This window comes from Myotis nattereri (genome assembly GCF_964212035.1).
Source record: "Myotis nattereri genome assembly, chromosome: 2".
NCBI lineage: Eukaryota > Metazoa > Chordata > Mammalia > Chiroptera > Vespertilionidae > Myotis > Myotis nattereri.
The window spans coordinates 216,129,934-216,144,661 of NC_138076.1; the positions used below are offsets into that span (position 1 = coordinate 216,129,934).

At 55.1% G+C, this 14,728-nt stretch overlaps 1 protein-coding gene across 1 annotated transcript in view; it reads left to right on the forward strand.

Moving 5' to 3' along the window:
• SHANK3 (SH3 and multiple ankyrin repeat domains 3) overlaps positions 1-14,728 on the forward strand; it is a gene marked incomplete at its 5' end in the record, with an annotated part of 48,751 nt that overhangs the window by 5,089 nt on the left and 28,934 nt on the right. Inside the window, 4 exons of the mRNA XM_081084070.1 lie at positions 402-468; positions 5,970-6,243; positions 9,822-10,024; positions 10,991-11,104. Of these exons, the coding sequence (XP_080940196.1) occupies positions 402-468; positions 5,970-6,243; positions 9,822-10,024; positions 10,991-11,104 (658 nt within the window). The remainder of the gene's footprint in view (positions 1-401; positions 469-5,969; positions 6,244-9,821; positions 10,025-10,990; positions 11,105-14,728) is intronic.

The following is a 14,728-nucleotide window of genomic DNA, read 5'->3' on the forward strand; positions in this document are numbered from 1 at the left end:
TAGGGAGAGCAGATCAGGCCACCATGCTATCCAGCAGGTGCCGAGATGGCAGTGGAGGGCCTGTGGGAGGACCAGATGCAGGGGTGAGGGAAGGGCAGAGGGAGGGTGACAGGAGGGAGGCAGTGGGGAGCCATGGCTCAGAGAGGAAAGGTGGTGTGTGGAGGGACCATTGAGAGAATAGGTGGAGTGACCAGCACGCCCCTGTGTGCTCAGGGCTCTTCTGATTTCAGCTCTGTGTCCCAGGACATCCCTCAGTCCTGGGCAGACTGGTGGGAGAGTTAGGCGGGGACAAGGTCCGAACCTGGGGCCACCAACCCCCAAAGACAGGAGCCCCAGGAGCCACCAGGGCCCAGGGATGGGGAGTGTGGTGTGGCTGAGCCTCCCCCGTCCTCCCACCCCAGGTGGCCATCATCGCGGGGAACTTTGAACTGGCGGAGGTCATCAAGACCCACAAAGACTCGGATGTCGGTGAGTTCTGCCCACCCCAGGTCCAAGTTGAAGGTGGGTTTGTGGGGGTTGTCTGGGGTCAGTGGGAATGTGACAAGGGAGCCCTCATGCCCTGAGCTGCTTCTTCCAGCCCTGGCTGCCAGCTGTGCTCTGTTTTGTGAGTCCATCTGTGGCCCCTGCAGGGCTGGGGAATGGGCTGAGGGAAGGGAAGGGCCTGTGCAGAGTGGACAGAGGGTCAGGGTCAAGGTCAAGGTCAAGGGCATGGTTAGGTTGGGGCTGTTGGTTGGGGCCAGTGCTGGGGTTAGGGATCCGCTGAGGTTGAGAGGGGGTTGAAATTAGGGTCAAGGCTCGATTTCCCAATAGGTCAAGTGTAGGACTAGCCGGGGGTTGGGACAGTGGCTGTGAGCCCCTGCCCAGGTCACCCTCCCGTCCAGGGTCACATCAGTGTGATGCCAGCACACAGGGATGAGGTGCTGTCCTCAAGGCCAGATGTGTGAGTGACTTGTGGTCCCAGAAAAAAACCAGACATGCCGTCTAGTCTCGACTCCAGGGCAGGCAGGAGCACAGGGCACGCCTCACAGGTAGCCTCAGGGAGGTCCCCTCCCCCCAGTCCCTGGGGCTGTGGGCTGGTCTGAGATCTGTCCTAGGAACCCTGCTATCCTTCTCTGGGGTGGGGAGCCTGGAGCCGCAGGAATGGGTGGGCCTCCTCTTCAAGGAAGAGTATTTTCTGGCCAGAGGCCACCCCTCTAGGTACCTGGCCACACAGTGGCTCCCTTTTTGGCTCCCCTGTGTCCTGGTTGGCCCAGCTCTTCTGCCCATGGCTCTCTCTGGAGCACAGATTCCCAGGCTCCCCTTTCTGCCCTGAGTAACAATGAATAGCAGCGAGCCAGGGCGGGTCTTAGGGCTAGGGCCCTTCTCGGTTGTAATGTAAGGTTACTGTCAGGTCTGGGGTTGAATTTTGGACTGGGGTTGAGATTAAGGCCAAGTTCACCTTTAATGACCTTTCTCTATAGCAGTGATGGCGAACCTTTTGAGCTCGGCGTGTCAGCATTTTGAAAAACCCTAACTTAACTCTGGTGCCGTGTCACATATAGAAATTTTTTGATATTTGCAATCATAGTAAAACAAAGACTTATATTTTTGATATTTATTTTACATATTTAAATGCCATTTAACAAAGAAAAATCAACCAAAAAATGAGTTTGCGTTTCACCTCTGACACGCGTGTCATAGGTTTGCCATCACTGCTCTATAGGATCTCCCCTGAGTAGACCTCTCAGCAGTAAGGCTCGCTTATGGGCCCCTGATGCCCGAGCAGGGCCGGGGCCATAGAAATGGGTAGTAGGTCCTGGGTGTGGGCGGGTCCAGGGCAGCAGCGTCCATCTGCTGAGTGAAGTGGTGTGGCGTTGGCTCCGGCTGACAGAGCTGTGCTGAGGTTGGAGGTCTGTTGGGCAGGAGACATCTCAGTCTGGCTGGGCGCGAGCTTGCAGTGGTTGTCAGCCTGGGAGGATCTGGGTCCGAGGACGTGTGGGGTCTCTCTTCTGCTTGTGGTCCTCTAACTGTGGGAAAGCTGCTTAGGGCCTCTGTGCCTCCATTTCTCTTAAGCAAAAATGATCTTTTACGATTATTTGCACCCACTTCTCACCTCTGACCTCATGTGGGATTCGGTTCTGTGGGTCTGGACTCTGGCCATGGCCTCAGTCCAGCTGATTGAAGGGAGGAGGCTTGCCCGAGCCAAGCTGAGCAGCAGGAGGGCCCCAGCTGCCTCTCATTTTTGTGGCGTGGACAGAGATGCTTGGGCTCCTGGGGGCACCATTATGGCAGCTGACTGCCTGGCCGGCCCAGGGTGCGCTCTCTGGTTAGGGTTAGAAGTGCTGTAGGTGGGTCCAGGTCTGGGGCCAGCATCCAAGTCACTTAGGCCGGTGGTGATTGGCTCTGTGGCCGCTCACCTCTTTCTGCTCACTTGTCACATGCACACTTAGATGATACAGCCTGATGTCCCTGAGCCACAGGCAAATGTAGTCATGAGTATTTATTATAAACCCTGTTGTTGTCTAACTTACCTTCTCAGCAACCCACCCTCCATGAGTGATTATTAGTTCACGGTTCCCGAGGGGGAAACTGAGTCACAGCCGGTTAACGGCAGAGCCTGTCTTCAGACCTGGACCATCCCAGGGGTCTGTCCTCCCCACTCCCTCTGCACACATTCACTCCAAGGACAGGCCCTCAGTGACAGATGCAGGTTGCCGTGTCCATCCCAGCTCTGAACCTGGGTGGGGCCTGCACACAGGAGCAGGAGGAAGCTCTGCCCCTCTACCCCTTCCTCTTCCTCAGGGAAGGAGCCCACCTGCAGGGTCTGCCAGGCTGGGACCCGTCACCCTGAGGGGACAGGACACTTGGGCCTCCTGGCAGCTCCACCTGCCCCTCTAGACTGCCAGGCCTGAAACAGGACCCTGGCCTAGGAGCAGCCACCTTCAGACCCACGTCCCCCAACAACCCATGCGCACACTCAAGCCCGTGTCCGCACGGACTTGTGTCTGAAGGTGTACTAGGGAGGCCCCCACCCACTCTCATGTCACATCTTCTCACCTGATCACATCTGACTCAGTGGACCTGGATGGAGCCTGAGATTCTGAATTTCTAAGGCGCTCCAGCTCAAGGTGAGCCTGCTGGTCCATGGCCCACACTTCTGTCACAGGCGTCTAGAATAGGGCTTGGCAAACGATGCCCTGCAGGCCAAATCCAGCTCCAGTCAGCATTTTTTGTATTTAAATTCAGGCTTTAAAATTGAGGATTTAAATTTCATTTAAAATTAAATTCACATAACATAAAATTAACTATTTTAAATGGAATAATTCAGTGGTATTTAGTACATTCACAGTGTTGTACAACCAATTCTATTGAATTCCAGAACATTTTAATCACCCCAGAGAAAACCCTATATAACTAAGCAATTATTCCACATTCCCCTCTTTCAACCCATGTCAGTCACTAATATATTTTCTGCCTGTATGGATTTACCATTCTGGATATTTCATATAAATAGAATCAGACTATGTAACTCTTGTCTGGCTTCTTTTTGCTCAACACATTTTCATGCTTTATTCAGATTGTAGAATGCATCACTGTTTCATTCCTTTTTATGGCTGAATAATATTTTTTATTTGTATATATGACATCTTGTTTATCCATTCATCCTTAGGTGGAGACTTGGGTTGTTTCTATCTTTTGGCTATTGTAAATAGTGTTGCTATGAACATGTGTGAAAAGTATTTACTTGAGTACCTGTTTTCAGTTGTTTTGGGGCATATACTTAGGAGTGGAATTGCTGGATCATATGTTAATTCTGCATTTAACTTTTTGAGGAACAGCCAAATTGTTTTCCACCATTTTATAATTCTACCAGGAATGTGTGAGGGTTCTACATTTTTTTTTTTTTTTAATATGGCTATTCTAGTCTGAGCGAAGTGACATCTCATCGTGGTTTTCCAGTTGCATTTCCCTGATGGCTGATGGTGCTGAGCATCTTTTCATGGGCTTATTGGCCACTTGTACTCTTCTTTGGAGAAGTGTTTGTTCAAGTCCTTTGCCCAGTTTTTAATTACTCACAGAATGAGTCAGGAAGTGTTCCTTCCTCTTCCATTTTTAGGAAGAGTTTGAGAAGAATTGGTGTTAATTCTTTAAATGTTTGGTAGAAGTAATCAATAATGCTATCTGATGCTGGACTTTTCTTTGTTGGGAGATTTGTGATTACTGATTCAATCCCTTGGCTTGTTATAGGCCTGTTTAGATTTTCTCTTTCTTCTGGAGTCAGTTTTGGGAATTTGTCCATCTCGTCTAGCTTATCTAATTTGTTGGCATATAATTGTCCATGGCATTCTCTCACATTCCTTCTGAATTCTCTAAGATCGGTATAATGCCTCATATTTCATTTCTGATTTTAGTTACATGTGTCCATCTTTTCTTTTTTTCTTAGTCAGTCTAGCTAAGGTTTGTTCAATTTTGTTGATATTTTCAAAGAAATAGCTTTGGTTTCATTGATTCTCTCTGTATATCTAGTCTTTATTTCATTTATCTCTGTCCAACCTTTATTATTTCTTTCCTTCTGCTAGCTTTGGGTTTGGTTTGCATCTTTTTTTCTAGTTCCTTAAGATACGTAATTAAGATATTGATTTTTGAGACTTCAATCCTTTTTAAACATAGGTGTTTTCAGCTATAAATTTTCCTCATAGTATAGCTTTTGCGAATCTCATAAGTTTTGGTACGTTGTATTTTTGTTTTCATTTTCACAAAGTATATACTAATTTTCCTTCTGATTTCTATTTTGACACATTGGATGTTTAAAATTGTGTTGTTTCATTTTCACATATTTGTGAAATTTCCTTTTCCCCCCTGTATTTGATTTCTAGTTTTATTGTGATTGGAGAAGATACTGTGTATGATTTCAGTGTTATAAAATTGATTGAGACTTGCTTTGGTCTGTCCTGAGGAATGTTCCATGTGCGTTTGAGAAGAGTGTGTGTTCTGCTGTTGTTTTGTGGAGTGTCCCTGCCCTCCCCCCTGTTTTTCTCCACAGATGTATATATCTTGTTAGGTCTGTTGGTTCAAGTCTTTTATGTCCTTATTGATCTTCTCTGTAGATGTTCTATCCATTATTGAAAGTGAGGTGTTAAAGCCTTAAGTATTATTATAGAACTATCTATTTCTCCAAATGTGTCAATGTTTATTTCCTACTTTTGTTTGATACTCTGTTTGATGAATATATGTTAATAATTGTTAATCTATCTATGAATCGACACTTTTATCAACATAATGTCCTCTGTCTCTTGTAGCACTTTTTATCTTTAAGTCTATATTGTCTGATATGAATATCGCTACTTAGCTCTCTTTTGGTTTCTATTTACATGAAATATCTTCTTTTATCTTTTTACTTTAAACCTGCTTGTGTCTTTGGATCTGAGGTAATTCTTTTGTAAATAGCATATAGTTGGACCATGTTTTCCGAATCCTCATCTGCTTTTTAAATAAAGTTTTATTGGAACTCAGCCACAGCCCATTTGCTTCTATATGTTTGTGGCTATTTTTGTGCTGCGGCGGCGGCAGTGTTGGGTCCTGCAACAGAGGCTGTGTGGCTTACGAAGCTTGAAACGGCGACTGGTTCTTGACAGAAGTTTGCCAGCCCCTGGTCTAGATGCTCCCTCACATTTCTCCTGGGAGCAGCAGCTCCATGGCCTGCACAGCGGCACCTGGTGAGAGGTGGCACCAAATATGTGGCCTGGCCTGTCTCCCCTGAAACGAGCAGTTCTAAGACCTCGCCTGGCGACAGGAAGACCAGGCTCTGCCCCTGAAGCTCCAATTGCAGGCAGTTTGGAACGTGGCCAACTCTCCCGGTTTGCTGGGACTGAGGCAGTTCCTGGGACACAGGACTTTAGTTCTAAAATCTGAGAGCCCGGGCAAACCAGGACAAGTTGGCCACCCCATCTGGCTGCCCAGAGCCTCACCTATGTGCCCCCCGCCCCCAGTACCATTTAGGGAAACCCCCAGCTATGCAAAGCGGCGGCGGCTGGCCGGCCCCAGTGGCTTGGCCTCCCCACGGCCCCTGCAGCGCTCGGCCAGTGACATCAACCTGAAGGGCGAGGTGCAGCCGGCAGCCTCCCCTGGACCCACGCTGCGCAGCCTCCCCCACCAGCTGCTGCTCCAGCGGCTGCAGGAGGAGAAAGACCGGGACCGAGGTGGTGACAAAGAGAACGACGCCGGTGGCACTGACGCCGGCAGGGGCAGCCAGAGCAACATCAGGTAGGAGGGGATGGGAGGCCCGGCAGGGTCTGGGCTGGTGGGTGCCAGGACCCAAGCTGGGAGGAGCCGGCATGGGGGCGGCCAGGGAGAGGTCGACGGTGTCTAGCACCTGGTGGGCTGAGACTTGGGGCGGGGGACTCCCCCCATGGATCTCCCTGGATGAGGAAGGGAGAAGGTGAGGCCCTGTGGGCCGGGGCAGCTCCCCCACGTTCATCTCTGGTGGGAACTGGACTTCCTCTGAGGACAGTAGGCAGCTGAGGGAGCATATAGGGAGGAGAGGGTCTGATCAGACCTGTGGTTGAGAAAGGGTCCTGCCATACCAGGAAGGAGGGCTAGGTGGTGAGTGGTAGGGGTTATGGCTTCCGCTCCAGGAGAGCTTAAAACCTGCAGGTGGTCCTTAGCCCTGTCTCCAGGGGGATCTTCATCTTCCTACCACCTCTCCAGCCAGGACACTGCGGTTCTTCTCTTTACCCTTTACTGTGAGCGGTGGGACCCTGAGAACAGGGGCATATGAGGCACTTGGCATCCCCAGGACACAGGACAGACACCTGGCTAGAGCCCCACTGGCCGTTGCTGGCTGTGCAGTGGGGAGTGAGTGGGGCACTGGCTCTGCAGACAGATGGCCGGGGTCCATGCAGTCCTTGCACCTGCTGACCATAGGCTTGGACAGGTCAGCCAACCCCTCTGTGCCTGGGTTCTCATCGGTAAGGTAGGACTAATCCTACCTAAGTCATTTCCTTCTGGAAGCCTTCTGAATCTGGGCAGGTGAGGGGTCCCTATGAGAAGCCCCTGGCCCACAGTGCCGGCCAGCCGCCGCTGGTTAAGGCATCTCTCCTCCCTCACCTCCAGGGCAGGAGCCATCGTTCCTTTTTTTAAAATCCTCATTGGAGGACATATTTTTATTGATTTTATAGAAAAAGGAAGGAAGATAGAGAAAAACATCGATGTGAGAGAGAAACATTGATTGGTTGCCTCCCATACGCACCCAACCCAAGATGGGACTCGTAACCTAGGTATGTGCCCTGACTGTAATCGAACCTGCAACCTTCTGGTGTACGGGATGATGCTCCAAACAACCGAGCCAGCCACACTGGCCAGGGCAGGAGCCATTGTTCTAGCTTCCCAGTTTCCCCAGAGCGGGTCGTGGGGAAGGTGCTGGGGAGACACTGTTGAGTGTGTCACACAAGCAGCTGTTTTCACAATGACAGCTGGGCTGCATCGTCTAGCTCAGGGGTTCTCAACCTGTGGGTCGTGACCCCTTTGGCGGTCGAACGACCCTTTCACAGGGGTCGCTTAAGACCATCCTGCATATCAGATATTTACATGACGATTCATAACAGTAGCAACATGACAGTGATGAAGCAGCAACGAAAATAATGTTATGGTTGGGTCACAACATGAGAGATTGTATTTAAAGGGCCAGAAGGTGGAGAACCACTGCTCTAGCTTAACCTTGACCCTGCACAAGGCTGTTCTCTGTCAGTGCCATTTTATGGATGAGGGTCCTGACACTCAGGTGGGGTAGGTGATTTGTCCAAAGTCACAGAGCTAGGAAGCAGGTAGATCCAATTCCCAGACTTCTAAGCCTGTGCTCTGCAGAGGGCTTGGGGTGCATCAGGAGCTTTATAAAACCCACTTTATCACCTGTCATTCTCCTTGCTCGTCTAGCCTTGATTTGTGATGCCTTCTCTGTCTGCCTCCTTGCCCAGACTCCAAGCCTGCCTGTCCTGCCCCAAATCATCTCAGTTCTCCCTGAAGCTTTTGCATGTCCCATGGATTTTTTTCAAGGGTGGGAAAGTCCAGTGGCTAAAACGGGGGTGGGGAATGTCCAGCCCATGGGCGGTATAAGGCCCGTGAAATCATTGCGTCTGGCCCTGCCAAAGCATTGGGGGTGAGTTAATGAAATGTTTGACCAAATACAGCAGGCTCATTTTTAAGTTGATAATTTTGTATGGCCCGTGAATGATGTTATAAATATCCAAATGGTTCTTGGCAGAAAGAAGGTTCCCCACCCCTGGGCTGAAAGAACAAACTTCTGGGTGTTTCCGTTTTGAAGAGGGTCGTTCCTGCTTGGAGCTGTGTGGATGCCCTGCTTTCATTGATCTTTTGTATGTTCCTTCGCCTTTTAGCAAACGCAAAAGCAAGACCTGCTCTGTGTGGGGCGCCAGAATTATCAGTATTATTTTTCTACAGACATTTAGTTGGTACCTAGAGTGCTGGAAGTGGTGGGAGCTCGTAGCAGGAGGTCCTGAAGGTCTTGGGACAGTGACAGCAGGGCCCAGGGCTAAGAAGCAGTGAGGTGGGCAGAGATCCAAGTAAGGACGCTGTCCTGTGAGTGGCCAGGAGGGGGCTGAAGAAGTTTGGTGAACCTGGAGGGAGAGGGTCTCTGAGGGGGTCACCTTTGGTCCAAGGAGAGAAGGTGGCATTTGAGCTGAGATGGGGTGGGGTGGGTGGTGGAGGGAGGTGGTGGCTCCCTGGCGCCCCATGTTGGCAGAGCCTGGAAGGGAGTCCCTAGTCCCCCCCCCCCCCCCCCCCAGATCGCACCAGCATCACAGGGCAGAGGAAAGTGGGGTTGTGGCTGAGAGACAGTAGCAAGGGCTGGAGTAGCTTGATTAGAATATTGAGGTGTTGGAAACGCCATCATAAACATCCCAGAGGAGGGAAAGGAAGGTATCCATGTGTGTGGCTGGGCTGTGGCCACTTCTCAGTCCCAGAGAGCTACTGGTTGAGGATGTGGATCCGGCCTGCCTAGGTACTAGGGAGCCAGTGCAGGCTTTTGAGCAGGGCGAAGGTGGAGGACCCAGGCCTCAGGTTCGGTGCCCAGCGGGGGACAGCAGTCGGGGTAGCTGGTCAGCACCAGTGTGCATGGGCCTCGGGCAGGTATCCAAGGAGTAGAGGACCCAGGTGGAGGGGGATTAAGGCGCCGGATGTATGACAGCCAGCGGTCAGGCCGTGAGGAGGCCAAGGCCGGACAGCGAGGGGCGGGGGCAGGTGCGCAGACCCGCGCGCGGGGAGCGCCTCTGGCTGGGCGGTAACCTTCGCTGTCTGAAGCATTGCGCGCCCGCCCGCCCCAGCTCCCACCTGGCCGCCCCGGCCGGTCCCGCCGCCCCCTTCCCCGCCTTCCTCGGCCCGACCCTCCGCCCTCCGCGCACCGCAGTCCCCTCGCTCGTGGTCTCCCAGTGGGGGCGCGCGAAGGGCCGCGGAGAGCGGGGGAGGGCCGGCCGCCGCCGCCCGCAGAGGGAGGAGCCGCGCGGGGAGGCGGGGCGCGGGAGCCGCGGCATGGAGCGAGCCCGGCGCGCCCGGGAGCGCAGCCCCGCGGCCCCCGAGCCCTGAGCGGGCGCGGCTCGTGCGCTGGCGGGAGCGGGCCGGGCGCGGCGGCGCGGCCCATGGAGCGGCCCCGGGCCGGGCCCCCGGCGGGCGGGCGGGCGGCGGCGGGCGGCGGGCGGCGGGCGCTGCGGCGGCGGCTGCGGTGAGGCCGGCGGCGGGGCCGGGCCGCGCGCCATGGAGGCCCCGGGCGCCGGCTTCGCGTGCCCGCTGCCCCCCGGGATCGCGTCCGTCACCTACGTGTTCGTCTACAGCCCGAGCGGGCCCGGCGGCCCCGGCGGCCCCGGCCCCGCGCCCGGCCCTGGCCCGGCGCCCCCTGCGCCCCCCGCGCCGCCGCCCCGCGGCCCGAAGCGGAAACTTTACAGCGCTGTCCCCGGCCGCAAGTTCATCGCCGTGAAGGCGCACAGCCCGCAGGGCGAGGGCGAGATCCCGCTGCACCGCGGCGAGGCCGTGAAGGGTGAGGGGCGCGGGGGGCGGGGTCGGGTGCACCGCGATCTGGAGGGGCTGATGCCATTTTGGGGTCGCCCTGGGAACTTGAGCCCCGGCGGTCATGATGGGATGCATCTGCCACGGGGGACCCCTTGTGTCGACGTGAAGGGCTCCGTGCCCGGGGGGTCTGTGTGCACGGGGTTCCTGTCCCTCCGTCGTGATGGGTTCCCGGTGTCCCCACCGAGGCTCCTCTCGTCGTGGGGTGTTTCTGTGTCATCGGGGTTCTCTGTGTTCGAAGGACGCTATCCCATTACAGACTCCCTATGGTTATGGGGTCCCTAGGTCACTTCTGGGACTTCTTCCCTGGAAATCCTTGTGCCCGTGGGGAGCCTGTGCCATTGTGGGTGATGTCTGTGACAATTATGTGGGTGTCTGTGTATTAGGAGGGCTTCTGGCACGGGGCTCCTCTGTTCTGGGGAACCTCAGTCTGGGGTTCTCTGCCATCATCGGGGCCCTATCTTCGTGGGTGCCCTATGCCAGGGGAGCCTGGGGAGGAAACAGTCCTGAGGGTCAGCCTGCCTGGTCCATCTGTGGCCCAATCCCCTGGCAAAGCAGTGACCCTGCACTCTGGTCAGTGACCCTGGGGTGGGTGACAGCAAGGATGGAATGGGAGGAGAGGGGTCACCTGGGAGAGCAGGAGCAGGATGGTGGCCCCTGCCTCTGCCTCCTGTCCCCCCACGAGCGTGTCCATCTGTGTGTCTCTCTGTCCCCCACATGCCCATCCTGTGCTGTGCCCATCTGTTCGTTTCTCTTCCGTGTGGATCCCGAAATCTTTCCAGGGAAAACGCCAGGAGGATAAAGGAAGGGGAGGGGGGAAGGGTGATGGGTGGGTGGGGAGAACCTGAGCCTGAGGTGGTGGTGGGGGCAGTGGGGGAGGCCTGGGTCCCTGTGGCCCTGCTCTGCCTGACAGCCTTTCTGGCCTCTGTCCCCCCAGTGCTCAGCATTGGGGAGGGCGGTTTCTGGGAGGGGACCGTGAAAGGCCGCACGGGCTGGTTCCCGGCCGACTGCGTGGAGGAGGTGCAGATGAGACAGTATGATACACGGCATGGTGAGTGACCCCCACATTCCCTGGGCTGCTCCCTAGCTCCCCTCTGGCCTTGCTTGGAGATGAATACATGTGGACATTCAGAGAAAAGACGAGGGTAAACTCAAACACATATTCGACGTGGACGCAAACTTGTGTGCACAGCAGACACACGGCACACACACACCCTGCACGTACCTATGGACACCATACAGTAGTGGAAGCATGTGTGCTGTGCCCACAGGACACACATGTATGAACATGCATCTGTGCAGATCCCACATGTGCCCCCCGGTGACCATACAACTGCCCCCCCCCATGACCCTAAGAGAAATACTGGGTGCTTGGAGTGCGTGGTTCCTGCATGGCTGGCAGACAAGTAATGAGGTCAGTGTGAGAAGAGAGACGTCTTTCCAAAGTGGACAGATTGTCCAGGTGGGCAGTGTAGGGAGGCCTGGATCTGCCAAGAGGAAATGAGGCCAGTTGGGCCCAGAGGGGCTGTTGTGGGTGCCCTGCAGCCAGGCAGGCTGAGGGCAGCAGGTGGGATGGCCGTGGCCTCCAGGAAGGACCCCTCTGGGTGCTGTGATCTGAGGACCTTTGGAGGCCCCACACCAGGGCAGCTGCATAGCTGGGGAATAGATAGCCTTGCAGTGAGCACTCAGAAGTCCAAGGAGTCTCCCAGACCCACGAGCGTTATTTCTGGCTTAGAGAGACCTCTCCTGAGTAGTGGCCAGTGGTGGTCACCAGTGGTATCTCTGGACCAAGGGCTCAGGGCCCCTTTATCTGCACAGGGCTTGGGCCCTGGGTGGCTGTGCCCTCTTAATCTGGGTTGAGAGTTTCCCGAGGGAAGCCTGCCCCGAGGTGGCCCGGACTCCTGTCCCGTGTGGAACGTGGCCTCTGACCTGCTCCTGAGCAGCTGCCTTCTCCTGTTTGCTCGGCTCTGCCCTGCCTTGCCCCCATGGCTCTCTAGGCGGCTGAGTGTGTGACAGGGATGCGACCCCCATTGTGTGCCTGTGGAGGGTAGATGGGGCGGCCTGTTCCGGTGAGGAAGGCTTTCAGAGTTTGGGGCCTTGGTGCAAACCTGACGGGGAGGGGAGAGGGAGGAGGGGTCCTCCAGATGTGCTCAGTTGGGAGTGGTCTGTGCTCCCCCATGGGGTGGGCAGCGTTGGTTCTGGTTTGAGAACTGTGTGGCTCCAGGGCAATGGGACTCGAGGCTGAGGCTGGGGAGAGTGGGAGGGAGGTCTGGACTGGAGTTGGAATTTGAGAATAGCATATGTTTATTAGGTGTTTGACGTGGGTTGGATCTTGTCTTGGGAGCCAGGATCACAGAGGCTGGCTCTCTGCCTGGAGAAGAGCAGGCAGCACAGTGGTTTCACGTTTGTGTGCGGCCTTAACGCAGTGTTAGCACAAGATGCTCCCAGGGTTGCCTGAGGAGTCAGGGCTTCGAAGCAGAGGCGTCTGAGCTGAGCCTTGAAGGATGACCAGGAGTCCTCTGGATGGTCAGCTGATGGTGGCGGTAGCAGAGCCCGTCTGCGCGTGCTGCCACCTGGCGTGCTCTGAGCAGCGTCCTGGTGCCAGCTGTGGTTTCACGCACTTTCCATACAGAAACCGACTCACTTGCCCTAGCAGGTCCCAGAGGGGGGACAGCGGCTGTTGGTCCATTTCTAGGAGGGCCGGTCCCACGGCCTGAGGAGCAGCCTCGTTTGTGACACAGGCAGTAGCTGCAGGGTCTGTGCTGTGGCCAGTGCAATTCACGGGCTCTGGGTGGGTGACACCTGAGTGTGCAGGGAGGGGCGGTGGGCTGGAGTGGAGGTGTGAGGCCCGTTAGGTGGCTGTGGCTCCAGGGGGAGCACAGTGGACTAGGGTTTGTGGCAGGGTGGCAGGAGGAGACGGGGTGCTGTCTGGAGTGTGCAGGCCACTCAGGGTCAGTGTGAGGGCCAGGCAGGGTGGTTGGAGGTGGCTGAGGGGCGGGTGGGCTGAAGTCTTGGGAAGGGAGAGAGCACACAGTATCCTGCTGCAGGAGCCATCGGCCTCTGGGCAAGTGCAGGGCTCCTAGAGGGGGTGGCTCTGGGGTTTGTCACCGAAAGAATGTCAGAAGGTACCTGGGTAGACAGGAGCATTTCCTGGGTGGGCAGAGGGAGAGGCCTATGGAGTCTGCCTGCTGGGAGGGACGGAGTAACTCTGTCCTCGGTGCAGGCCGGGCCTGCCAGCACTCTGGGCAGAGTCTGATCTGGGACCCAGGGGCTGGGTTGTGCCAGAGGCCGAGGCAGCCCAGGAATGGGAACCTGCTTCCAACAGGCCCAGATCCAAAGGAAGATCTGATTCTGAGACTGGAGTAGGGACAGAGAGAGACCTAGAGGCCAAGGAGGGGGCACTGTGCCCACACATGGGGCCAGGCTGATGCCCGGGATTAGCAGAGAGGGTGCCTCCTACAGCCCCTGAGCTGTGGGGGGGAGATGATGAGGCGAAGCCCTGTCTGTTCGGAGGCTGGTTTGTAGGACACCTGGAAGGCTGTGGCTCTGGCAGCTGTCCTCCCCTCCCTCCCTTCCTCTGTCCCTCCCTTCCTCTCTCCCTCCTTCTCTCCCTCCCTTTCCAGTACTTGGAAGGGAGGGGGGTCAGGCTGTGTGTTTTCACTTCAGCTGGCTTCATGTGCCTGATTAATGAAACTGGAAAATGAATTTGTGTTATATAATAAATACATTTTGGTTGACAAAATCTGAAAATGGGAGGCTAGTGAACGATGGAGTTGGGGTCCTTTTGCAGGCAGGCACGGGGGACATGTCTGCAGGTTGGTGAATGTGAGAAGGGTGTGGTGGAGGCAAGGAGGAGTCTGGTGCTGACCTAGCAGTGATGAGGCCTGGCCTGCTCTGGCCTTGGACGCAGGATGGTGAGTGCAGGAGTGTCCAAGCGGGTGTCCGTCATGATGGGCAGTGTGTGCAAAGAGAGGAGAAAAGAACAGATCAGTGCTTGGGAGGGTGCCAGGGTGGTAAACCTAGGGGCCCCGCAGGGTGGATTTCCCTTCTCTATAGGGAGAGCCTGGAAGGGGACTGTCAGCATTCTGAGCATCACACAAGGTAGTGGCAGATCCTGCCACCCAGACCAGTACTTGCCCTGACATGTGCATTAAGAGGGGCTCTTTCTTCTTTCCATCCAGCCTCTGCTTCCTTTACTCTTACATCCTTTATCCTTTGGTTCACCCACTTGTCCTGCCATTATCTACTCATCTGTCAACCCACCCAGACCACCCAGTGTACCCAACCCTCCTTCCTTTCATTCATCCACCCATTTTTCCATCCATCCATCCATCTACCCACCTATCCATCCAGCCCTCTGTCCATCCATCCATTCATCAATCCATCCATCCATCCATCCATCCATCCACCCACCCACCCACCCACCCACCCACCTCTCCTTCTATCCACCCACCTGTCCATCTGTCCAGCCATCCATCTTTACTTGTATCTATTCCTCCTTCCGTCCATCTGCCCGTCCTACCATCAGTTCATCCTTGCACCCCTCCATCCATTCATCCACCCATCCATCTGTCCATCAATCCATCTATTCACCCACCGATCTATCCACCTATCCACCCACCCATCTGTTTATCTATCTGTCTGTCCATCTATCCATCGGTCCATCCCTCCATCC